Source organism: Lissotriton helveticus, chromosome 5_1, assembly GCF_964261635.1.
Source record: "Lissotriton helveticus chromosome 5_1, aLisHel1.1, whole genome shotgun sequence".
In the NCBI taxonomy this organism is placed as follows: Eukaryota; Metazoa; Chordata; class Amphibia; order Caudata; family Salamandridae; genus Lissotriton; species Lissotriton helveticus.
Window position 1 is genome coordinate 69,278,779 of NC_136065.1, and position 27,015 is coordinate 69,305,793.

At 48.1% G+C, this 27,015-nt stretch overlaps 1 protein-coding gene across 2 annotated transcripts in view; it reads right to left on the bottom strand.

Moving 5' to 3' along the window:
* Window positions 1-27,015, bottom strand: part of LOC144754139 (uncharacterized) — a 586,760-nt gene that overhangs the window by 275,712 nt on the left and 284,033 nt on the right. For both annotated transcript variants that reach the window (XM_078641717.1, XM_078641718.1), the window contains exon 2: window positions 6,743-6,781. In XM_078641717.1, the coding sequence (XP_078497843.1) occupies window positions 6,743-6,781 (39 nt within the window). The remainder of the gene's footprint in view (window positions 1-6,742; window positions 6,782-27,015) is intronic.

A 27,015-nucleotide genomic window follows, 5' to 3' on the forward strand; every position in this document is an offset into this window, starting at 1 on the left:
ACTGGTGTTGGTTCTGTAGTGGCAGCTGTAGTGATGGCTGTTGTTGCTGCAGTTGTACCAGCCATTGTAGCTGCTGTAATGGCAGCAGTTTTTACTGTTGTAGCAGCCATTGTTGCTGCTGTTGTAGCAGCCATTGTTGCTGCTGTAGTGGCAGCTGTAGTTTCACCTGTTGTTGGGGCTGTTGTTGTATCTGTTGTTGCTGCTGTTGTGGCTGCAGTTGTGGCTATTATTGTTATTGCTGTTGTGGCTGCAGTGGTAGCTACTGTTGTTGGTTCTGTAGTGGCAGCTGTAGTGATGGCTGTTGTTGCTGCAGTTGTACCAGCTGTTGTAGCTGCTGTAGTGACAGCAGGTGTTGCTGTTGTATCAGACGTTGTTGCTGCTGTTGTAGCAGCCGTTGTTGCTGCTGTAGGGGCAGCTGTAGTTTCACCTGTTGTTGGGGCTGTTGTTGTATCTGTTGTTGCTGCTGTTGTGGCTGCAGTTGTGGCTATTGTTGTTATTGCTGTTGTGGCTGCAGTGGTAGCTACTGTTGTTGGTTCGGTAGTGGCAGCTGTAGTGATGGCTGTTGTTGCTGCAGTTGTACCAGCCATCGTAGCTGCTGTAATGGCAGCAGTTTTTGCTGTTGTAGCAGCCATTGTTGCTGCTGTTGTAGCAGCCGTTGTTGCTGCTGTAGTGGCAGCTGTAGTTTCACCTGTTGTTGGGGCTGTTGTTGTATCTGTTGTTGCCTCTGTTGTGGCTGCTGTTGTGGCTGCAGTGGTAGCTACTGTTGTTGGTTCTGTAGTGGCAGCTGTAGTGATGGCTGTTGTTGCTGCAGTTGTACCAGCTGTTGTAGCTGCTGTAGTGACATCAGTTGTTGCTGTTGTATCAGCCGTTGCTGCTGCTGTTGTAGCAGCCATTGTTGCTGCTGTTGTAGCAGCTGTTGTTGCTGGTGTAGTGGCAGCTGTACTTTCATCTGTTGTTGCTGCTGTTGTGGCTGCAGTTGTGGGTATTGTTGTTATTGCTGTTGTGGCTGCAGTGGTAGCTACTGTTGTTGGTTCTGTAGTGGCAGCTGTAGTGATGGCTGTTGTTGCTGCAGTTGTACCAGCTGTTGTAGCTGCTGTAGTGACAGCAGTTGTTGCTGTTGTATCAGCCGTTGTTGCTGCTGTTGTACCAGCGGTTGTTGCTGCTGTTGTAGCAGCCGTTGTTGCTGCTGTTTTGGCAGCTGTAGTTTCACCTGTTGTTGGGGCTGTTGTTGTATCTGTTGTTGCTGCTGTTGTGGCTGCAGTTGTGGCTATTGTTGTTATTGCTGTTGTGGCTGCAGTGGTAGCTACTGTTGTTTGTTCTGTAGAGCCAGCTGTAGTGATGGCTGTTGTTGCTGCAGTTGTACCAGTTGTTGTAGCTGCTGTAGTGACAGCAGTTGTTGCTGTCGTATCAGCCGTTGCTGCTGCTGTTGTAGCAGCCATTGTTGCTGCTGTTGTAGCAGCCGTTGTTGCTGGTGTAGTGGCAGCTGTACTTTCATCTGTTGTTGGGGCTGTTGTTGTATCTGTTGTTGCTGCTGTTGTGGCTGCAGTTGTGGGTATTGTTGTTATTGCTGTTGTGGCTGCAGTGGTAGCTACTGTTGTTGGTTCTGTAGTGGCAGCTGTAGTGATGGCTGTTGTTGCTGCAGTTGTACCAGCCATTGTAGCTGCTGTAATGGCAGCAGTTTTTACTGTTGTAGCAGCCATTGTTGCTGCTGTTGTAGCAGCCGTTGATGCTGCTGTAGTGGCAGCTGTAGTTTCACCTGTTGTTGGGGCTGTTGTTGTATCTGTTGTTGCTGCTGTTGTGGCTGCAGTGGTAGCTACTGTTGTTGGTTCTGTAGTGGCAGCTGTAGTGATGGCTGTTTTTGCTCCAGTTGTACCAGCTGTTGTAGCTGCTGTAGTGACAGCAGTTGTTGCTGTTGTATCAGCTGTCTTTGCTGCTGTTGTACCAGCGGTTGTTGCTGCTGTAGTGGCAGCTGATGTGGCGACGTTTGTTGGGGCTGTAGTGGCAGCTGTAGTGGCAGCTGTTGCTGCTGCAGTTGTACCAACCATTGTAACTGCTAAAGTGGCAGCAGTTGTAGCGACTGTAGTTTTTGCTGTTGTTGTAGCCGTTGTTACTGCTTTTGTAGCTGCCGTTGTTGCTGCTGTTGTTGCAGCCATTGTTGATGCTGTTGTGGCTGCTGTAGTAGCTATTGTTGTTGGTGCTGTAGTGGCAGCTGTTGTGGCGAATGTTGTTGCTGCTGTAGTGGCAGCTGTTGTGGCAGCTGTTGTTGCTGCTGTAGTGTCAGCTGTAGTGGTGGCTGTTGTTGCTGCGGTTGTTACTGCTGTTGTGGCAGCTGCTGTTGGTGTTGCTAATACACAAAAATTAGACAGTTTTTGGAGGTTATTTCCATCAAGTATTAAATGTAATTCCGTTTTTAAAGGGAAAACCACCAGCATGCATAAACACAGCCAGAGTGGCAACAGGCTGTATGTGAGCTGAAATGGGCAAAGCACCAAGCAGAACGAGGGGACATGATGATGTAAGATGTACAGCATTCAAGTGGAATTATAAGAGACAGCTAGCTGCATGGTCTGAGGGGACAGCAGCCAGCCGAGAGAGCATAGGCAGCAGGTAGGAGCTGCTCAGCAGCAGTAAGTAAAGATGACAGAGGGAGCACAGCCTGCCTGCTGAAGCAGTGACATCTAAAGGGAACCCCAATGTCTTTAAATAACCCAGTTACCAGAAGGGAGCATAGTTGCTTAAAGGGACTGGAGCCAGCGGACGGAAGCACAATCAGCAGAAGGTCACTGAGGAAACAGCAGTGAGCGGAGATGCCCAGATGGAACAGAGCCTCTTGCAAGGCACAGAATAAGCAGGCAGAGCATCTAGCATCTGGGAGCATAGCCAGTATGATGGAGCAGTCACAAATTTAGGCTCATGAATAGCAATTTTGATAAAAGAAACTAACATGTTGTACAGCCAGGAAAAGAGAGCACAACCACAGCAGAATAGAGCATGAGAGGGTGTACAGCAGCAGGGAGCACAGCCAAGAAACAAGAACAGAACCACAGCCATCTGACTAGAGCACAACAAATAGAGCACAATAGGTTAGGCAGCAGAAGGGAGCACAGCCAAGGAGATAGAACTGAACCACAGCCTTCTGACTGGGGCACAGAAGGCTAGAGAACAAGCAGCCAGAGGGGGTGGGCAGCAGAAGAGAGCATAGCCAACCAAGGTGACCACAGTTACCAGACTGGACCACTACCATCTGGCAGGAGCAAATCTAAGAGAAGGGAGCACCACCAGAAATATGACCCTTGCAGCAGGAGAGAGCATAGGTGTCAAGCTAGACAAGAGCCAACTAAAGGGAGCATTTCTCAGCAGCTAGCATTACACAGTATATCAAGCAGAGACAGCAGTAAGATGTCTGTACACTAAACTGACTTGCATAGAGAGATTCCTTTGCACTGACTCAAGTGTCTATTTCAGGTCTAGTTTGCTGAAGATAGGCTGCTCTGTCCAATTTTAAAGCTACGGGTGACACAGACCCCCCTACAATCAACACTAAGGGCTGGTGAGTCCAGTCCTGTACATTAGATATAGAGAAAGGGTGTAAGAAAGGTCTAGCTTCTGGTGTTTACATGGCTCCTTGTCACAAGGCAGTGCCCTGGTCATTAGTCGATAAGGAGATGCTGAGATATATATATCACTAGGGTAAAGCTGGTCCAGTGCTGGCCCTTAGACTGAGAGAGAGTCAATAGCTCCTGGCCACTGGTTGCAGGAGAATTTATTACTCCTGATCCTTAAAAGTAGGGTTATATAGCCCCAGGTTTCTAGGATTTGCATGGTCTTTACATGGTTGCTAGAAATGGAGGGATTACAGGGCTCCAGGCTAGAGACAGGTGGGGCCTTTCCTGTCCTTTAAAGAGATAGCGCAGTGCAGAGGTTGTGCCGCTGGTGTTAGGTACATCCTTTACTGGTCAAAGAGAGAGGGGGGTGCATAGCTCGTGCCCCTAGGGACTGGTGTGTCCTTTACTGGTCAAAGAGAGAGGGTGGTGCAGAGAGTGTGCCCCTATGGACAGATGCGTCCTTTACTGGTCAAAGAAAGAGGGTGGTGCAGAGGTCGTGCCACTAGGGACAGGTGTGTCCTTTACTGGTCAAAGAGAGAGGGTGGTGCAGAGGTTGTGCCACTAGGGACAGGTGCGTCCTTTACTGGTCAAAGAGAGAGGGTGGTGCAGAGGTCGTGCCACTAGGGACAGGTGTGTCCTTTTATGGTCAAGGAGAGAGGGTGGTGGAGAGCTCATGTCACTAGGAACAGGCGGGTCTGTTTTGTTTCATTAAAGGGAGAGGGTGGTGCAGAGTTCGTGCCACAAGGGAAAGTCGGTCCTTTCCTGGTCATTAAATGCAGAGGGCAGTCCAGAGCTCAGGTTAGGAACAGGTGGGTTTTTTCCTGGTCTTTAAAGAAAGATGGCCATGCAAAGCACGTACCACTAGACACAGGCGAGTCAGTTCCTGGTCATTAAAGAGAGAGGGTGGTCTAGTGTTCTTCAACCCTGTTTTTCTTTCTCCCCCAATATATTTATGCAGGAGTCGATTAAAGCATGCCCCATCATGTCACCGTGACGAGAATGCGTTGCGCTTCCGCCGGTCAATCTCCAGTCTGGAAGTCTGGTTTTATTGTCAGTTTCGTCGTATTGGCTTCCAGACCACCTGGTGACCATTTACTGCAAACTGACCTGTCCACGAGATGGCTTCCTCTGATTATTTTGGCCTACTCTCTTATAGGTAATTCAAAATCTGACTAGTCTGCAAGACCTTTAATGGAATTCTTTTTATGTTTTAAGGCTTTTCTATTTGAGAGAATTGAGGTAAAGTAATTGTACTATTCCCAACAGGTGTGCCTCACCACTGGCACATCTGCCTTATAATAATTAGGACCCAGATCCTGTCTGTGATCACTGCAACCCTTATCCAACATTTCTCTACAGGGTCACAAATAATTTTTACCCTATATCACCATTCTTGTATCTCATTTAGCCCTGATACAGGTAAAAAAAATAGACGATTGCTTATCTCCCAAAGCAGTGCCAATTTAGGGGCTTCTCTCACAGACAATACTTGGACCTTCCTTCTCTTGTCTTCCCATCACCTCTATCTTTAGAAGTTTCATTGTCTGCCATATTCTTGAAAATAAAACAACATTCTAACTATACCCCCAAAGTAATATTGGCTATAGGTCTAACTAGACAACTTTCTGTGATATATCCCTAACCCCAAAACTCAACCCTCCTCCAAATCTTGCCAAACCTAGTTGGGAACCTCCAACCCCTTTATCCAAGCACCACTCAAGGTATTCCATGCTCTGCCACTTACCCCAATGAATTTGATTCAAACCTGTTTTTGTATAATACTTTGTACAATATCCTGTTTTGTATAATAATTTGTGTAATACCCGCAATTACAGTCGTCCATAAACACTCCGCTATTGTTACTGCCCACTCAAATCTGAGTTTATACTTCATTTACGCACTGCCCTCATTTTAGCAGTAGATCCCCTCCAGTACTATGAGAGAGATTACTATAGAGAGACTCCTTCTGGGTTCAGTACTCTGGGGGAACTCAGTTCTAGTAGAAAACTTTACTCAAGAATCTACTGCATTTTTCCTTTAGAAATTCCTTGCTCTCCATTTCTAATTATGATCAGTACGTTTTTTTCACTTTAAAATTATTTTTTTCAGCTCTAAAAATAGCTTATCTCATGCTTTATGCACTATCTCATAAATGAGACAATTATATAAGTTGATTGGCACAATTCCAGTGACACTAGTGTGACCACTGTTTATCTTATATATGTGTTGATTATTGCCGTAACCCTGAGGAAGCCCCAAGTCTGTGTGCATTAGAAGGGCGAAACACGTGTTGGCTGTGTAGTGCACCTTTTGCCTCACCTCCAGTGGAAGTCAAGAGGAGCATTTGTTCAGACTAAGTACCATTCTACTTTTCTACCGATGAGCGTTTATGTTACTTAAGCAGGGACAATGGATACATTCATGATAGCTTAAGGTGCATAACTTACATAATATACTATATATAACATGGACTAGCTGTTTACTTTGCCTGTTGCTTTGCACCAATGAGAGGAACAATATATAGAAGACATTATGCTAGTTTTTATTTAGTGTCAGCAGCATCCCTTCATTCCTTTGATCTAGTCATTTCTGGGCTTGTGGGCACAACCAAGGCACAAGTGGGTGCAGCAAAGACCACAGAATACTAAACATAAAGAATGGGCTACTACTAGGCAGACTTGGAGTAGAGACATCTTCTCTTTTCCATTAAAGGGGGGAGGGGCTGCAGGTCACCAGACTTAGGCTAACTCCATCTTGGTGTTAAAGGTCAGGGGCACAGACCTGCATTCCATGGTGTGTCTTTCTTTAGATGGTGCAACCTCGGATGGATGATTCTTAAACATAATAAATATTTAGTGGCATTTGGATTAGGATAAAGTCTGTTTGGAGGGTGCTGATTGGTCTAGTGGAGTACATAAATATGACAGCAAGGGGGTGGGTGATGGAGAAGCAGGAAGGTAAAAGGGTCTAAAAGCTGAGCCCTGAGAAAGGAGAAGCCTGATTTGTTTCAAGGCGCTAGAAATGATGGGAAGGTGTTCAATGAACCAGCGCCTAGGTGTGTTTGTAAAGACTTCAAGAAATGTGTCTAAAAGAAGTAGAAATGTAGAGAAATGAAAGGCATAAGAGGCTTAACTTACTGGCAGCTGCAGTTGTGGTATCTGGTGAGGTTTGTCCAACTGTGGAGACAAAAAGTTATGATTAGAACATTCAGGGGAGCTGGAACAATGTTCCTGGTGGGGGTTGCCATCAGTGTTACATCACTGAAGTACTAGGGATAATGGCAAACCCCAGCATATCAGAAAGAACAATGATAGATAAATGAGCCACGCCTACTCAGCAGCAAAGTGGTAATGGTGTGGTATGTAGCTGGCAGTGCATTGTGGGGGGGGGCTGTGGGGGGACACTGATTGAAAATATATTATTTACGCATTGTGTTGCAGCACACTGGTGTTTACAGAGAGCACATTTTCCATTTAAATAATAACTAAAATTCCACAGGCATTCAGTTGCTGATAAATCTATAGGGTGTACCCATAAAAATGTATGGAAATTGGGTCTCTGCAAATATTTATCATGTGCCTATGACTATGAGCAAGGAAAGTCTGTTAATTTGTTTTAATCCTATTACAACATTTGTTTCCGTTATATATCAGAAGTACAAAAACTGTGCTTCATTCGTCCTTTCCTAAATGCTGATATATTTGGAAATATTAATACAGTTAATTTACAGAGATTTAACTTGTGTTGTTTTAAAAGATGACATACTACAACCTTTCTTTTCACAGTCCCTGTACCCCAGCAATGCTGTCACTTGCTTGACTTTACAATATTCTCTCAGTTTGCAGTCAGAGAACGGGAAGTATAAACAATCTCCATTTTGAAAGAATAGGCACCGTTTTGTTAGAAGGCAGGGCCTGACCTTTGCCCTCTAGCTTTAAATGCACAGTAAATGTAACAAGATTCAAACAATATCTAAAGGCATGTTTAGTGTCACTCATCTTCTGAAATCCCACATTGTGTATTTTGAGGATGCTGCGACACCCCCCCTGTACCCCTACTTCCAGCACCTATGAGAGCAATACATCTTTATAGGTGGGCTCGAACCTGTGACCAGAGGGAGCAGATGTGCAGGCACAAACCTAATCCAACAAAACTCCTAATGTGAACAAAATTGAGTCCGGCCATTTTTGTTCTTACAATGTCCCTCACAAAAAACGTTTCACAAAATACCATCAGGAGGCTGGTCTAGCATGAAATATCTCTCAGCGAGACATGTGCTACGCCAACCCATCTCCAGCTGGTATTGCACATTATCCATGCATGCCTAAAAAAGTGACCTGAAATCACAGAGTTTGTGGAATTCCATGAGTTTTGCCCTGGCTTCTTATGTCCTTCTGCTCGGCTCTTTGCACAAGAGAGGCTGAGAGCATTGGAGGTGGAGGAAGCCTCAGAGGCAGTCTGTAAAGAGGACTCCACATGAATCTGTATTACCAGTCCCTATTTATTGTAAGTTCATGCTCCATCACACTGCGAGAGGGTGACAAGGCCCCCCTTGAGTCAACCCCCTCGTGTGTCAGTCCCAGCGAATGACCTGTCAACATCCCAGAACGCACAGCTGATGACAATAACAGATGGAAGTCCTTCATAACTGCACCAGAGTGAGGCGTTTCTACTCAATATATGGAATCCTCTGACATTTTTAGTGTGTGCCAGATTTACAAGACTAGTGTGCACAGAGAAGTTGCGCGAAGAACAACTATATATTTCTGGGCTATTTGCTGCCACTGCACTGTGAATCATTTCATTTCATTTCATGAAGCTTTATTCGGTTCATATAGATGACCATAAAAGCACAGGCAAAATACAATATTATAAAACAGTTATGACACATCACATCATATCACAACAAAAGTAACATTAAAACAAACATGCATACATACCTGTCCTGATCAATAAATGTTACAGTTAAAAAATCATACTTTTCCTAGCGTTGATGCACTGATTTAGGAACGTTGCAGTATAAAAACAAATGTCTGCCGTCTCCATGTTAAAAATTAAGTTCATAGCATGTGTAACTGTACATACACCATATTTAACAAATAAAGGTTTCAGAAAAGCAATACGGAAATGTTTGTACAGCTTACATAGCAACAGAAAGTGCACAGTGCTCTGGGTGGATACATCATCACATCTACAGGGCCCAAACGGGTGTTGTTTAATGTTAGGATGGGCAACTAGATGATGAACCATTCCAAACCGGAGCCTAGTTAATACAAATTTGTGCGAGTTCCTTGTTACCAGGGTTAAATATGAAGGGAAACCTTCCACTCTAATGTATCTATTATAAAAAATGACCGTGGACAAAGATCCGGCTGCAATTGCCCGCTTTCTCCCCATGTAGATCAAAAAGTGTTTTTCATTTCGAGTTTGGTGATCATAGACGCAGCACCAGGGTTATTTAAAAGGTTAAGGTTGAATATGTCTGAAAAACATGTAACAACATATCTCAACCAGGGGATATTTTGGAATTTGTCCAGGCGTAGACAGTCCCCGATGATAGATCTATTAAACTGCTTGTCTTCCTCTAGCCAAATAGACCGCCAGGTCATTAATGGCCTGAGACATAATAGATCAGCCAGATGGTTGACTGCTAGCTCTCGATGAATTAACTCATTCGAGGCTGACATAGGTAAAAAAAAAAGGAGTCTTTTTAGGAATAGATTTTCCTCCAGCTGTAGTTCAGAAACCCAGCTGTAGCCCCAGACTCCTGCCCCATATAGAGCTATAGTAGCACATCTAGCCTGGTAAATCTTCAACATATCCCTTGATCGACGATCCCCTACCTTGGCAGCAAATCTATAAATACCATGGGCATTTTTAGTCATTTTATTCCGTATGTTAATAAATTCATTTTTCCACTTCCTATTGTTTGAAAAAGTTATACCTAAGTAACAGAATTTCGCTACCTGTTGCACCTTCTCACTATCTATAAAAAAGGAATTTAAAACTCTAGCTTTGGCTCCACAGGTCATGGTGTAAGTTTTCCCTTTGTTAATTAACAGCTTTCTGTCTTTGATAAAAGAGGAAAAACTATCCATTAACCGCTGTAAACCCACCGGGGTCCTAGAAAGTAAAACAGCGTCATCGGCGTATAACAACACCGGCACTGGTACACCATTAATCTGAGGGGCATCGGCATTGACCTTTTTTAAAATGGCATCGATTGCATTAATGAATAAAATAAATAACAGGGGAGCCAAAACACACCCCTGTCTGATTCCTCTTCTAACATTAAATTTAGGGGTACATTCTCCTCTAGTTCCAAAGCGCACACTAGTTTTCAATTTCTCATATAATCTGGCGAGGAAAAAGATTATACCTTCTGGTGCGCCTTGATTCAGCAGCGTCTGCCACAAGAGTGCGTGGTCAACCATATCAAAGGCACTACTCAGGTCTGCAAAACAGAGGTACATAGAGCCAAGTTTGGCCTCTGTGTACTTCCCAATCAATAAGTCAAGATTAACGCATTGATCAAGTGTACCTCGACCTTTTCTAAAGCCAAACTGACTATCAGCCAAAATACCGTTCTGCTCAGCCCAGTCCTGTAATCTCACAAGCATAACTCGGCTCATCACCTTTACTGATGAGTCAAGAAGAGAAATCGGGCGGTAATTTTTTGCATCTGACTTGCTACCCTTTTTATAAATAGGTACTATGATTGACTCGCACCAAGTTGTTGGGGGTTCAGTGCATACAGCTGCATTAAAAACAGTCTTAAGGAGCGGTCCCCATACCTCTGGGGCTACCCTATAGACATCTATAGGTACCCCATCAGGGCCCTGGGCCTTCCCTCCCTTGCTATTACGTATACCGCTTTTAACCTCCTCAACAGAGATATCAAGCGGCAAGACAGCCCATTGATTTGGACAAGTATCTAAAACTTTTTTCGTATCAAAAATATTAGAGAAGTGGGCAATCCACCCTTCACTAGATACGTTAGATGTGAACACTGGGGTATTTTCGTCTCTTAGGAAGGGGGAATTAACTGTGGCCCAGAATAGGGTGCAATTTGAAAGTTCTGCAGCTTGGTTAAGGGAATCCCAAGCTAATTGTTGCAGTTCGCACTTCCTCTGTTTTAGCACACGCTTATACTCCACCCTCAAGTTAATTATTAAACTTTTGTCCCTGGGCTTAACTACCAATGCCTGTTTAAGTTTGTTTAGGGTGGCAGTGCAGTGGTGGTTAAACCAACCAGGTCCACTCCTGCGCTGCCCATTATTACGTCCTGTAAATTTGGCATCAACCGCTTTATTAATTACATTAAAAAGAAATAAAACTTTCCCAAAATCAAATTTGTTTTCTAATATAAAAACTATGTCCAACAAGCTCTCCTTGATTATAGAAGTGGATAGTTCATTTGCCTTTTCTCCTGTCCATCTAAGCCTGATGCCGTTGGTCCTATGGGGTTCCACATTTGCAATTATGTTACCTACATCAGTTAAACAACCTGCCCAAAGGTTGGTATCCAAAATGATTTGATTATGATCACTTATTGAAGTAACTTCGATTCTAGGGGGGACACAGTAGGGGATGATGTTTGACGAAACTATCACATGGTCAATGATAGAAGTGGCGTGATGGTTTTTAAAAGTAGGAATGGGCAATCCATCAACACCTTTGCCACACTCCAAAATTTCCAAATTATAACAACACATTAGCTTGTGCAGTGCTTTGCCGTACCCATTGTGACCGAAATGCAAAATGTCACACACCTCATTATTAGTAACCCCACATACCTTCTGTTCTGACATTTCGCACAGTCCAATGTTAAAATCCCCCACCCATAAAAAGTCAAAAACAACATTCGCCTCCTGGCACAAATTGTCAATTGCAATGGACAAATCAATAACTAATTTAGCCCTGCTCCCGTCGAAAATGTTGTTATAATAATTAATCAATAAAATATTGTGCTTTTTACCCTCTACTAACCAGAGGATCTGGACAAGGTCACCTACTGATATATACCTATTAACCACAATAGGGCGTGAAATGGTTACAAGTGTAAGAAGACTCCCTTTGGGTCTGCCTAGACCCCCGCCGGTCGCTAGTAAATTATAGGAAACAAAACCATCATAGTTAGCTTCCTTCAGACTCCAAGTTTCCTGAAAACATAATATGTCATAAGTATTAATAAACCTCATCCAGCCCGGGTCTGTCTCCTTTGATTTTAATCCTGCCACATTCTAGCAGACGATTATTGCCCCTTTGTCCCTAACAATAACACCATCGGACACCAATTTATTGTTACTTCCCCCATTCTCATTCTGATTCGTTTTGTCTGTGTCCTCACATACAAGCAGGGCATTTTCACACAACCCATGATCTATATTTGTGCTCATACCAGTATCAGGGGACACATCAATGCCCTCGTCAACGGCCACTAAAGAATTTATAGGCTCCTGGATTCGAGGATTCCCTGTCGAGTCGAGTCAATCATTAGTATCCAAGGAATTTAACCCCTTCCATGCTCATGACGAGCTCAGCTAGTCATGCAGTACACTGCTCGTGTGCTCATGACGAGCTGAGCTTGTCATGCACAATGGGGATCTGCAGAGTTCAGCACAAGGGGGGAATTGCTGTAGCATTGAAGGTGTTAAGATCTGGTATCGATTTTGTATCACAAGATCAGGTTGTGGCCTCTGGCTGACCAAACCAAGGTTACCCCTCCTACCAGTACATGTGGAAATACTAGGAGGACTATAGAAAAAACCTAACGAGCGAGCACATACATTTCCATCAGTGATTGATAGAGATGCAGCTCTCAGTAATACAGTAGCTGCGTGTTGTGGGTACTTAAAATTAATTATAACACAGTTCCCCCTGAAACATTTCCTGGAGCTCCCAATCCAATTCACCCTTCTGGTAGTCAAAACCTGATCTGAGAAAGCAGTAGGGAAACCACAATATCTAGTCAACCAGGACACCGTTTTGTTTTTTAAAATCTGATGGGTTTCCTGGTATTTGCCATTCTCAGCTGGGGGAACATTAGTTAATACTACCACATACGGAGCACAATCTGGGGGGAGATTGGTGGTAGCTCGCCTAGGTCTTACTTCAGTCCAGTCTTCACTCCTGTCAACCCTTGCTACGGTCTGCTTATTACAGACAGGAGGAGGCAGGGGGACTGGTAGATTATTAGTAAAAATTTCACTAGCACCCACATCTCTCTGCAGAGTAGCATCCTGATTATCTCGGTCACTTGATGGTGTTATCGTAGTGCTGCCCTCTGTTTCCATTGATTTTTTAAGTAGTCCACCCAGCCTATTCACTTCAGCAGTTAGCTGGTCAATTTTGGTCATAAGGGGTTTTACAATGGCCTTGATCTTGGAGTCAATAATACCCACTAAGTTCTTAAGTAAGTCCACATCCATCGTGACAGTATCACCTTTATCCTGGCTGTTATCCTCCTTATCGGGGATATTAGGGGGGCTAGCAGCTCTTTTCCCTGCAGGGCGAGATCCTCCCCGCTTAGCTTGTACTTTACGACATGCCCTCACCACTCTAGGAACTGGGGTACGTGGGTGCTGGACTGTGGTATTAATTGAATCATCCAGATCAACTAAAGTAGGGATATCCCGCCCAGATGTATCTTTAACAGAGGTATCATGAGTATTAGTACTACTGCTTACATCCAGTGCAGGGACGTCCGGCACTATTTCTAATATAGGTGGCGGAGGAGGACTAGCTAAACCCAGCGACTGGCGCCTTTCATTATTAATCTTACTGACAACCTTCACTAGATAGTTGTCCAGTGTATTCGGTGTCTGGGTAACCTTTAACTTAGACATTGTTCACGCTTCAATGAACCGTTAAGTAGCTTCAGAATCGTAAAACTGAAATGAAACCAATAAAGGAACACACCGATGGTGTGTCCCCAATTAAAAATAGAGTTAAAATATACAAAAACTCAGCATATACAATAGATGCCGGTAATCAACAGACAAAGGTTATGGCCCAGTCCAGTCTCTTACTGTCTCGGACTGTCTTAGACTGTCCGCCCTTTGTCCGGGCTTCGTCCCGCGCTGCGTCCCGCGCTGCGTGACTCTCGGTCTGATTGAAATAGCCGGTGATTGGGGGCGGAGCTCGTCACAGGTGTGCTCGTGCACGGGCTCCTGGTCCACAGAGTCTGTGCGCCATCCTCAGCAGGCCCCCACAAACACGATGTCACTCGGGACACCCAGCAAGCCAGCAAGTCTCCCCGCTGTGCAGACTAACAGGAGCGCTGTCTCCCCACACCACAGCGAAGCGGGACCCGCGCAAGCGGGTCCGGCAAGAGGTATTAAAGGCCGGTGATTGGGGGCGGAGCTCGTCACAGGTGTGCTCGCGCACGGGCTCCTGGTCCACAGAGTCCGTGCGCCGTCCTCAGCAGGCCCCCACAAACACGATGTCACTCGGGACACCCAGCAAGCCAGCAAGTCTCCCCGCTGTGCAGACTAACAGGAGGGCTGTCTCCCCACACCACAGCGAAGCGGGACCCGCGCCAGCGGGTCCGGCAAGAGGTATTAAAGGCCGGTGATTGGGGGCGGAGCTCGTCACAGGTGTGCTCGCGCACGGGCTCCTGGTCCACAGAGTCCGTGCGCCGTCCTCAGCCGGCCCCCACAAACACGATGTCACTCGGGACACCCAGCAAGCCAGCAAGTCTCCCCGCTGTGCAGACTAACAGGAGCGATGTCTCCCCACACCACAGCGAAGCGGGACCTGCGCCAGCGGGTCTGGCAAGAGGTATTAAAGGCCGGTGATTGGGGGCGGAGCTCGTCACAGGTGTGCTCGCGCACGGGCTCCTGGTCCACAGAGTCCGTGCGCCGTCCTCAGCAGGCCCCCACAAACACGATGTCACTCGGGACACCCAGCAAGCCAGCAAGTCTCCCCGCTGTGCAGACTGACAGGAGCTCTGTCTACCCACACCACTGTGAATCAGATCATGGTGGAAAGTCAGAGATCTCTGCCTGCGCATGCGCAGTCTGTTTCTGGTGAGCTCTTGGGCTCAGATTGGACTCCTGGTGATTCCTGGACAGCAGACTACGCCCATGGACACTGGAATCAAGCGGTTTTAGAGCAGTGGCGTTTGCCACATAATCCATCAACTGCTGCATATTGTGCAGGTTAATACACAATAATTTGTTTCTAGCTTAAACGTATTAAACAATTTGTAGTGTCCACATTCGTACTGAAGGCAGGACACAGTGAGTTAACACAGTTGTATGTGTTTATTGTAGGTTCATCGAGCCACCGCTGCTCTCACACCAACCGAAAGCCACCAACTGTCAAACATAGAATCCCGCACGCACGAGAGCACCACAGCAGTGCATGGGGGTTCTAACAAGTACACATAACAAGCATTGCTAAGCACAACATGTTACCTCTTTTTATTTTAAAAGCAAAACACAAAAAGAGAGAGCCTAAAAGAAGAAAGCAAAACCCTGAACCCCCAGAAAGAAGAACTCTAAAAGGTAAACAAGAAGTACAAAGAAGACTTACAATTACATTGAAAGTACAAAAAAACATTTTAAACACATTAGGAGTACAATATTGTAGTGTAGGAAAATCATCTTATTTTCCAAGGTGCCCGTCTCACAGAACACGACCTCCTTGGTACCACACTAGAAGAACCATGTTCACCTGAAGAGGGAGGAAATACCTCAACCTCACACCTGGCACGGTTTGAGGGTTCAGTGACCTGATTGGATGCTCTAGAAACCTTCACCACTTTGCTAACATTCCACCAATGCCGTCCACGTACCATAACAGCACCACCATACACTTTCTCAACACACACAGGATCACCAAATGCTGCACTTCCTTCTTTAACAAAATTGGGATTTCTGATGCGAACCATTTCACCAGGGAAAAATGCAACAGGTTTTAAAGAATTTTTGTGATCATAACTAATACACATTTTTTCTTGTTCTGCTTCAACCGTGAATTCCAACACAACTTGGTCCACCCAGCATGACACTTTATCATGAACAGTTCTTAAAAGACAAGCCGGGTGTAAGGCGGACGTGGGCAGAGACACAAAAGGTGCGATTTTAGTAAGGGAGTGGGTTGTAGTGCGGTAAAACGACAACATGGATCTGACAGCAGCCTCCACATTGTATCCATTTTGTTTTGTCCACTTAATGCACTCCACAACAACGCTGTTCATCCTTTCCACCAATCCATTCATTTGAGGATGTACAACAAAGCTTCTCAAATGCTTAACTCCAGATTCAAGTAGAAACACTCCCATATCTTGATTAACAAACTGCACTCCATTGTCTGAGGCAAGCCCTTCCAGAAATCCCTCTCTTATAAAAATCTCTTTTAAGAACATAATGGCACTATTCGCAGTAGGGGAAGCACAAAAGAGACTTCCGGCCACTTGCTGTGAAAATCCATCAGACAAACGCTAAGCATAAGTGATGAGGAAGAACATTAAATTAAATCAATACTGTTAGACCTGTCTGGATTTTTTGCGCAGTCCCTCCTCATTATTCTTTATTTTGTCCCCTTTTTGCCCCTCATACCCTTACTATTTTTTGTGTCTACTATTTTTATAGGTGTTGGTCAAGGGGATAGGTGTTCTTTCTTCCCCCCATAGTCTTTTACCTCAGGCCCAGAGGCCTGTTCTGACAGAAAAGTTGGCACCACCTAAAATGGTGGCCACCAACTGCCCCAACTGTCGCACCCAGAACTTGGCGATAGCTTAACATAGGGCATTCCAGAACCTTCTGGTCCATGCTGGACCATTGAAGGGCAGCCTATAAAAGGCGGAATGCGGGGCAGCCATTTTGTCTACCTGTGGAAGTCAGCTGGAGGACAGGTGGTAGCTGAGGGTGGGAAGAGGATAGACTTAGGGTTGACCTCCTGGACTGGGAAGCTGCCTTATTGGTCTAACCCACTATTCCCCTGTTGGTTACTTGTCTTGGCCCCGCTGTGGGAAGTTACTGGAGACCCTGGGCGCCTAGCTTGCCCCTTTTCTAAAGAATAGATGGGAAGTCTATAGGAGAAGGAGACTGCAGCGCTGCGGAGCGCAGTCCTCTGCCCAGTTGGAGGGACTTGTGAAAAGTGTGCTTATCTTCAGCCTCTGTCCAGAGACTGGTAATTGTGCTAGACTGTCCCCCCTTGTCCCTGATTCCCTGGAGCGTCACCTCTCACCTGCTGTGGTGGAGCGCCACTGAGGAGAGCAGAAGCCAGGAGAAAACGGGCTGTTCCGCCTTCCACAACCCCAATCTGGTACTGGTCGAGCGACGCCGTTCTGAAGGTGTAATTGAGTGCCCTGAGGTGAGGAGCGGACCAGGGGAAGCCCCTAACAATTGCCGAGTGGGAGAGCAGCGTCGGATAAACAGCGCGGTCTCAGGCGGTGAGACACTGATCCCTCGCGCATGCCCAGTGGCGCTGTCAGGCTCCGTGAGGCGGAGCTGGATCATTGAAGGCGGGAGCGGCAGCTAAGGAGCGAGGAGCGCTTCGCGCATGTCCCTAGGATCAGCGCGACCCTGCCAGAGTGAGAAGGAGCCCTTGCGCATGACCGGAGGATCAGCGCGACCCCTGGCAGTGTGAGGAGAGGCGGCGGGAGTCCCTCGGCGGTAGCCGTGCAGAAGAGCTTCTCTCCCCCCTGCTCAAGCGCCCTATGGAGAGGTGAGCGCGAGCGGGAAGGGAGAGCTAAGGAGCCCAAAAGCGGCTGAGGAGTTCTGAGGCGTTCTGCCTCTTTAGTGCTGGTGTAACCCGGAGGAGAGCTGAGGGGCCCCAGAGGCTAATGTAACTCGCCAGCACGAGTCTCTCTCTGGTCTTAACCACTGTCCCTCCCTCATCCTCTGGTACAACAGGAACATCACCGCCTGATAAACAAGTAAGGAGGTATTTTTGGAAGGGGAGAGAAACACTAGAACTTAACCAGGAAATAACTCAGCCAATGAGCATTATTCCACAGTGGTACAGCCTTTAGTGCAGAGGAACTTTAGGAAACCCTCAATAACTGTGTGCTGGAAGGAGGAGGTTAAAGGCACTGTGGGAAATAAGTATAGTGCGCTAGATGTTAGCCCCTGCAACTACTTCTGGGGCTTATTTAGATGCTGAGATAAGTGGGTTTACCCCCATTTCATTCAAGTAAACAGTAGAAGATCTGTAATGTTTCCCTGCAAATGTAAGTGTTGCTTTGATCTGATTATGAGCTGTTAATGCCAAATCTTAAAGTAATACTGTGCTCAAAGGTAATATAAAGTAAGTTGAATACAGTAATTGCATAATTGAGTTGTAGAAGAGTAAGGGTTATCTACCAAATGTCTAAGTGAATTAGCTATTTTACAAATGTTGGTTGTTTTTATGTCCTAGAATTGAAAAGTATTCTTGCTATATTCCACACAACCTGAATGGTAATTTAACTGTGTATTCTAAAAGTGAAAAGAGCCAAGATAAATATATATATTATTTTTATAAAGCAGTGCTTATTTTCATAAATTTTTTGTGTAGCGTTTTCTTTTGTGTGCTATTGCGTGGTCTTACTTCTGGGTGGTCTGCAACCTTAACACTGTGCCTCTGAAGTATATGTCTTGCCCTAGGCCAGGCTACCCCAGGTTCTAACATTTGGTGCCTAGCGGTGGGATTACTGACTTGGTTGCAGCTACTCACTAGTAATTCAACGCAATACACTAACCTGCACCAGGAGTTTTCTCCCTGCGGCCCTCCTAATTTAAATTTTGTTTTTTCTAAATTTATTTCTGGTGGTGGGTGGAGGTTGACCCCAGGACACTTTTGGTTACCTCCTGTGTGAAAAGTTTATACTCTAGTAAAAATGGAGATAAATGTGGAAGAGCTGGATAACTATACTGTGACCCAACTAAAGGACTGGTGTCAGCAGCAAAATGTGTTTTTTAAAAAGGGTGCCAGGAAAGGCGAGCTGCTGACAAGCATACGGGCATGGGTGGAGGCTCATTCCGGGGAGGTACCAGAATCAGAAGGGAGTGACAGGGACACTGTCATTGAGACTGCCATGCTGTACCAAGCGGGAGGGGGGAATCTACCGACAGGTACCAGGTCACCTCGCAGGGTGGGCAGCAGCGTCTCGGAGAAGGGTTTAACTGAAGCCGAGCTAGAAGATAGGAGGGAGGAGAGGAGAATGAAGCTGGAATTAGCTAGGATGGATATGGAAAGGGAGGAAAGGAGGTTAGCTCATGAGCGAACCATCAAGGAGATGGACTTACAAGCTCTCAACCATAGGTCTCCCAATCCAGACAATGGTGGCAGCGAAAAGAAAGTGGACACCAGGGAATCCAGACCCTATTTACCTAAAGATGTCATCGCTAGTTACACCCCAGGTGATGACATTGCCAAATGGTTGGCCGCCTACGAAGTTTCTTTAAGGGCTCACGGGATCCTAGAAACTCACTGGGGAGGTGGGCTGTACAAATACATGCCACCTGCTGGCAGAGACACTTTGTTGGCTCTGGAGCAGGATGAGCAAACCCACTACCCTGCCATGAAGGTGGCACTGGTGAAAAAGTTTGGACTTACCCCTGAAAGGTACAGACAAAAATTCAGGGGAAGTCACAAAATGAGTACCCAGAATAGGGTAGACTTTCTAGACTACGCCAAGAAAGCTTTGGAGGGCTGGGTCAAGGGCAGCGAGGTAAAAGACTATGAGGGGCTGTACAATCTATTTTTGAAAGAACACCTCCTCGAGAAATGTTTTCCCGAGTTGCGCCAACACCTGGTGGACAGCAAGCTGACCGATCCCCGGAAGCTTGCAGAGGAGGCGGACACGTGGGCAAGTACCCGGGTGTCCTCCAAGGGGACTGGAGGGGATTCACAAAAAGCCGGACAGGGCGCCCCCCTGAAGAAAGAGGGAGGAGATAAAAAGAAGGAGTTCTCCAAAGGTCCCCAAAATAATTTCCAAGGTAAGGGAGCAGGTTTCACCCCTAGGGCAAACCCGCCCAGAAACCCTAATCCTGGCCAAAGCCAGCAGCCAAGGGTTCTCCACTGTTTTGAATGCGGTGGTGTTGGACATTATAAGGGAGATGTCAGATGCCCAAAGAGACCACCCCTTCCCACCGGAGGAAAGTCACCGGGAGTAGCTAGTGTAGCGCTCGGGGAGGAGTTGCCCTTAGATAAGGGGGGTGAGTGGGCGGGTGTCACCTTAGTGTCCCTGGGAGAGCGGGAGATGGTGCCAAAGATCCAGGTGCCCCCAAATACTACAAAGTATGGGCAATGGGTTACCATCAATGGCCAAAGAGGGGAGGCTCTGAGAGATACAGGAGCCAGTATGACTATGGTGAGAAGTCAACTGGTGTCTCCAGAGCAGGTTGTTCCTAATGTACTCCACCCCGCCGCGATGGCTGACGGCAGAATGGGCCACTATCCAGTGGCTGAGGTTCCCTTTGAGTGGGAAGGGGTTGCAGGTTCACTTCGAGTTGCCGTAAGCCCTGCCGTGCCAGTTGATTGTCTGTTGGGGAATGACATGGAGCACAACACTTGGAGAGAGGTGGAATACCGGACGCATTCTGCGATGCTGGGTACACCTGACTGGGCCTGTGTAAGCACACGGTCTGCGACTGCCCGGAGAGGGAGTTCGCCTGGGTTGGAGCCTGGAACAATGGCCCAACCCGCTGCCAAAAAGGGACAGAAACAGAGACAGGGACAGCCTGCTCCGGCTTCCACGCCCCATGTGACAGATCGGCCACCTGCGGTGGTAGGCCAGGAGTCCGTGGAGGGGGGAGTAGACTCTCTGGAGGATTTACCCTCCCTGCTGAATGGCACGTGGAGGGAGGTCCTACCAGAGAAGAATTCTGTAAGGGGCAGAGGGAGTGCCCTACCCTTGAGGGACTGAGGCGTCAGGCTGAAGCCCAGGCAGCAGGTGATGCTACGGGACACCACCATATTTACTGGGAGGATGGCCTCCTCTACAGTGAACCCAAGGTACCTCTACCTGGCTCATCAAGGGCATTGGTGGTCCCGCAGCAATACCGAGCCTTTCTGCTGGAATTGGCTCATGCGATACCACTGGCAGGACACTTAGGCCAGGACAAGACCTTTGCACGGCTTGTTCTCCACTTTTACTGGCCTCAGATGAAAGCGGCGTCCAACACATACTGTAGGACATGTGTATCCTGCCAGGCCAGTGGGAAGACAGGGGTGAAGCTAAAGGCTCCCCTGGAACCACTTCCTGTCGTTAGCACCCCCTTTGAAAGGGTGGGCATCGACATTGTAGGGCCATTGGATCCACCAACAACAGCTGGTCACAGGTTTATCCTGGTTCTGGTGGATCATGCCACACGGTACCCAGAGGCCATTCCTCTGAGGACTGTTACTGCACCTGTGGTGGCTAGGGCCCTGATGGGAATCTTTACTAGGGTAGGATTTCCGAAGGAGGTTGTGTCTGACAGGGGGACTAACTTCCTGTCCGCTTACATGCGGACCATGTGGAAGGAGTGTGGGGTGACCTACCGGTTCACCACTCCTTATCACCCCCAGTCCAATGGACTGGTTGAGAGATTTAATAAGACCCTGAAGGGCATGATAAGAAGTCTGCCAGAGAGCTTACGGAGGAAGTGGGACGTCCTCCTACCTTGCTTGCTGTTCTCCTACCGAGAGGTGCCGCAGAAAGGAGTGGGCTTCAGCCCTTTCGAATTGTTATATGGGCACCCTGTGCGTGGGCCTCTCAGCCTGGTGAAGGAAGGATGGGAGAAGTCTCCCAGAAAACCTCCCCAGGATGTGGTGAGCTACATGTTGGCCTTCAGAAGCCAGATGGCCAAGTTGTGGAAGCAGGCTGCTGACAACTTGGAGGCCAGTCAGGCAGTCATGAAGGAATGGTACGACCAAAATGCTCACCCGGTGGAGTTGGAGCCTGGCCAGAAAGTTTGGGTGATGGAACCTGGAGAGCTAAGTGCCCTTCAGGATCGTTGGACAGGTCCATTTGAGGTGTTGGAGAAAAAGGGTAAGGCCACTTACTTGGTGGATCTTAAGACCCCGCGGCAGCCCCTACGGGTGCTGCATGCCAATCGCCTCAAACCCCACCATGAGAGGCCAGAGGTCATCCTGATGATGGTGACTGATGGTGCTGAGGAAGCAGAAAGCGAGCCTCTCCCAGACCTCTTTTCATGTCAAGAGAAGGATGGGTCGGTGGAGGGAGTGATTCTCTCCCCGTCTCTCACTCCTGAGCAACGAGAGGACTGCCGACAGGTATTGGGGCAGTACTCTTCACTGTTTTCCCTTGTCCCAGGAAGAACCCACCTGTGTACCCATGATGTGGACACAGGAGACAGCCCCCCAGTGAAATCCAAGACCTATAGGCTGTCGGACAAGGTGAAGGCTAGCATCCATGGCGAAGTTGCCAAGATGTTGGAGCTAGGAGTGATAGAACCGTCCAGCAGCCCTTGGTCCAGTCCGGTGGTGCTAGTCCCAAAAGCCGCCCCACCGGGCACCACACCCGAACTGAGGTTCTGTGTGGATTACCGAGGACTGAACTCAGTTACCAAAACTGATGCTCATCCCATCCCCAGGGCGGATGAGTTAATTGACCGGCTAGGAGCTGCCCAATACCTCAGTACCTTTGACCTCACTTCAGGGTACTGGCAGATCTCCTTGACAGATGGAGCAAGGGAAAGGTCAGCCTTTTCCACGCCCGAGGGACACTTCCAGTTCTGTGTGATGCCCTTTGGTCTCAAGAACGCTCCTGCCACATTTCAGCGACTGGTGAACCAGGTCCTCTCTGGAATGGAGGGTTTCTCGGCTGCTTACCTGGATGACATTGCTGTCTTCAGTAGCAGTTGGGAGGACCACTTGCAACATTTGCAAGCAGTTCTCCAGGCGCTGAAACAAGCTGGATTGACCATCAAAGCCAGCAAATGCCAGATTGGGCAGGGGTCGGTTGTGTACCTTGGACACTTGGTGGGTAGGGGGTCAGTGCAGCCCCTGCAGGCAAAAATTGAGGCAATCATGGCCTGGGAACCCCCCAAGACACAAACTGAGGTCCGAGCTTTTCTGGGCCTCACAGGTTACTACCGTCGCTTTGTGAAGGGGTATGGCACTATTGTAGCGCCCCTCACAGAGCTCACCTCTAGGAAACAACCTCGACGGGTAGTTTGGACAAAGGCTTGTCAGCAAGCCTTTGAAAAGTTGAAGCAGGCAATGTGTGAAGCACCGGTCCTGAAGGCTCCCGATTTCTCCAAGGAGTTCATTGTTCAAACAGATGCATCCGAACATGGCATTGGGGCAGTGTTATCGCAACTAAATGAAGAGGGCCTGGATCAGCCTGTAGTCTTCTTATCCAGGAGACTGCTTCCCCGGGAACAGAAGTGGAGTGCAATTGAGAGGGAAGCTTTTGCGGTGGTGTGGGCTCTGAAGAAGCTGCGGCCATACCTCTTTGGCTCGCACTTCCTGGTTCAGACTGACCACCGCCCCCTTCGTTGGCTGATGCAAATGAAGGGGGAAAATCCCAAGCTGTTGAGGTGGTCCATTTCCCTACAGGGAATGGACTTCCGGGTGGAACATCGGCCTGGAGTGGACCACGCCAATGCAGACGGTCTCTCCAGGTATTTCCGCCTTAGTGAAGAGGACTCCCAAGGGGTTGGGTAGTTCTCCCCACTTTCAGCTGGGGGGGACGCGTGTTAGACCTGTCTGGATTTTTTGCGCAGTCCCTCCTCATTATTCTTTATTTTGTCCCCTTTTTGCCCCTCATAACCTTACTATTTTTTGTGTCTACTATTTTTATAGGTGTTGGTCAAGGGGATAGGTGTTCTTTCTTCCCCCCATAGTCTTTTACCTCAGGCCCAGGGGCCTGTTCTGACAGAAAAGTTGGCACCACCTAAAATGGTGGCCACCAACTGCCCCAACTGTCGCACCCAGAACTTGGCCATAGCTTAACATAGGGCATTCCAGAACCTTCTGGTCCATGCTGGACCATTGAAGGGCAGCCTATAAAAGGCGGAATGCGGGGCAGCCATTTTGTCTACCTGTGGAAGTCAGCTGGAGGACAGGTGGTAGCTGAGGGTGGGAAGAGGATAGACTTAGGGTTGACCTCCTGTACTGGGAAGCTGCCTTATTGGTCTAACCCACTATTCCCCTGTTGGTTACTTGTCTTGGCCCCGCTGTGGGAAGTTACTGGAGACCCTGGGCGCCTAGCTTGCCCCTTTTCTAAAGAATAGAGGGGAAGTCTATAGGAGAAGGAGACTGCAGCGCTGCGGAGCGCAGTCCTCTGCCCAGTTGGAGGGACTTGTGAAAAGTGTGCTTATCTTCAGCCTCTGTCCAGAGACTGGTAATTGTGCTAGACTGTCCCCCCTTGTCCCTGATTCCCTGGAGCGTCACCTCTCACCTGCTGTGGTGGAGCGCCACTGAGGAGAGCAGAAGCCAGGAGAAAACGGGCTGTTCCGCCTTCCACAACCCCAATCTGGTACTGGGCGAGCGACGCCGTTCTGAAGGTGTAATTGAGTGCCCTGAGGTGAGGAGCGGACCAGGGGAAGCCCCTAACAATTGCCGAGTGGGAGAATAGCGTCAGATAAACAGCGCGGTCTCAGGCGGTGAGACACTGATCCCTCGCGCATGCCCAGTGGCGCTGTCAGGCTCCGTGAGGCGGAGCTGGATCATTGAAGGCGGGAGCGGCAGCTAAGGAGCGAGGAGCGCTTCGCGCATGTCCCTAGGATCAGCGCGACCCTGCCAGAGTGAGAAGGAGCCCTTGCGCATGACCGGAGGATCAGCGCGACCCCTGGCAGTGTGAGGAGAGGTGCCGGGAGTCCCTCGGCGGTAGCCGTGCAGAAGAGCTTCTCTCCCCCCTGCTCAAGCGCCCTATGGTGAGGTGAGCGCGAGCGGGAAGGGAGAGCTAAGGAGCCCAAAAGCGGCTGAGGAGTTCTGAGGCGTTCTGCCTCTTTAGTGCTGGTGTAACCCGGAGGAGAGCTGAGGGGCCCCAGAGGCTAATGTAACTCGCCAGCACGAGTCTCTCTCTGGTCTTAACCACTGTCCCTCCCTCATCCTCTGGTACAACAGGAACATCACCGCCTGATAAACAAGTAAGGAGGTATTTTTTGAAGGGGAGAGAAACACTAGAACTTAACCAGGAAATAACTCAGCCAATGAGCATTATTCCACAGTGGTACAGCCTTTAGTGCAGAGGAACTTTAGGAAACCCTCAATAACTGTGTGCTGGAAGGAGGAGGTTAAAGGCACTGTGGGAAATAAGTATAGTGCGCTAGATGTTAGCCCCTGCAACTACTTCTGGGGCTTATTTAGATGCTGAGATAAGTGGTTTACCCCCATTTCATTCAAGTAAACAGTAGAAGATCTGTAATGTTTCCCTGCAAATGTAAGTGTTGCTTTGATCTGATTAAGAGCTGTTAATGCCAAATCTTAAAGTAATACTGTGCTCAAAGGTAATATAAAGTAAGTTGAATACAGTAATTGCATAATTGAGTTGTAGAAGAGTAAGGGTTATCTACCAAATGTCTAAGTGAATTATCTATTTTACAAATGTTGGTTGTTTTTATGTCCTAGAATTGAAAAGTATTCTTGCTATATTCCACACAACCTGAATGGTAATTTAACTGTGTATTCTAAAAGTGAAAAGAGCCAAGATAAATATATATATTATTTTTATAAAGCAGTGCTTATTTTCATACATTTTTGGTGTAGCGTTTTCTTTTGTGTGCTATTGCGTGGTCTTACTTCTGGGTGGTCTGCAACCTTAACACTGTGCCTCTGAAGTATATGTCTTGCCCTAGGCCAGGCTACCCCAGGTTCTAACAAATACCCACCTTAAGCCAAGGCTTTTCTAAAAATGGAATAGTCTGTAAAGGTGGTGTGGCAACTTTGTATCCCTTCTCAGCTCCAGAACAGACGACACACTCTTTGACTTTGGACTCAATGTCTCTATCCATTGAAGGCCACTAATAGTGCAATATTGACACGTCTCTTCGTCATTGTGGCCCCTTAATGTCCATCATGAACACAGTCAACCAGTTTGACATGGACATTAAATGGATGTTGGACTTGGCCCTTCTGGCAGGTTCTCCCCTAAACTTTTTGCTTTTAATGGTGACCTGGTGATGGTGGTTTTTGGTTTCTGCGTACTTTCACTGTGTCCCAGTGGAAAGTGCGTTCGCACTCTGAGTGCATGTGGTGAGATAGGCCTGCCCTCCCATAGGAATGCATGGGGAATGTATGTGTCCCTGGTAGTTCCTGATGCGTGGGGTATGCAGGCTCAAGTCTGGTATGTGCGGACTCGTGTGATTAAATGCTGCGCAATGATGCGTGCAGCATGTTTGTGTCTAATATGGAAGTGCCACTTCTAGAAGGGTGCCTATCTGTACAGTGAATGTGCTAGCGTGTGATTGTCTGGAGCTGGCTGGGGTGCCAGGCCCCATGAGTCATGATGGGTCTGCCCGGTGGTGAGTGTTGAGATTAGCATGTGTGAAGTGAGGGAGTTGTGCACCTGGGTCCTGAATAGGGCTTTCCCCACACAATGCTGGCTCCGTCCACCAGTGAATAGAGTGAGGGGCTGAGCACATCAAAAGTGCTCACAAACCAGCTGCGACTAGTTTTTCCCCTCACCCTGAGCAAAGACAAAGGAATACTGGGTATAAAATGGGGCTGTGTCCCCTTACAAACTGTTCTCTTCCAGGATCCTTTTGCTGGGGGGGGGCTGTTGCTGCTGGGCACCAGGAGGACTGCCACTTGGACTGCCTCCCTGCCTGGAGGCCCAGTGAGCTGGCTCTGGGCCCAGTCTTGCCCCCTTGCCTGCCTAGAAGAACTTTGCTAAAGCTCTACTTGCTTATAGCGCCTGGGAGCGCTTTATTTTGTCCTTCAGCACTGTGGAGCGCTGTGATCCCCTGCCTAGCGCTGAGAGCGCTTTATTTCCCTTATAGCACTTGAGAGCGCTGTATTTTACTTATAGCGCTGGGAGCGCTTTTATTTTCTGCTAGCGCTTGGGAGCGCTTTATTGTTCACAGCCGGTGCCCACCCGGCATTGCCCCGCTGGATTGCTGCCTTGAGGGTGCCCACCCCTTATTAGGTTGAAGCGCCACCTGTGTGTCCTGGGGGAAGGCCGCCGCGCTGCCCGTGGCGACCCGGAAGGACTGCTGTGCAAAAGCGGAAGTCCCGCCCCGCCGCCTGACAGAGGAGAAGTGCCAGAGGAAGGAGTATGGTCGGCAGCGAGGCTCCCGTCTGGAAGGGAGAACCCCGCCCGCCGCACAGAGCCCCGCAGCAGGAGAGCCGCCCAGCGAGGTCCCGAGACAAAAGGAGCCCCCGTGCCAGATCCGGTGAGTGGGGCCGGTGCGGTGTAGAGGAGAGTTGGGCGTCGGCGCACATTGCCGGTGCCCGCCCCTCCCCTCCAGTGCGAGGGCCATTGTGTTTGAGGCCCGTGGGGCCTCACTTTGAATTCGAGCCCCGC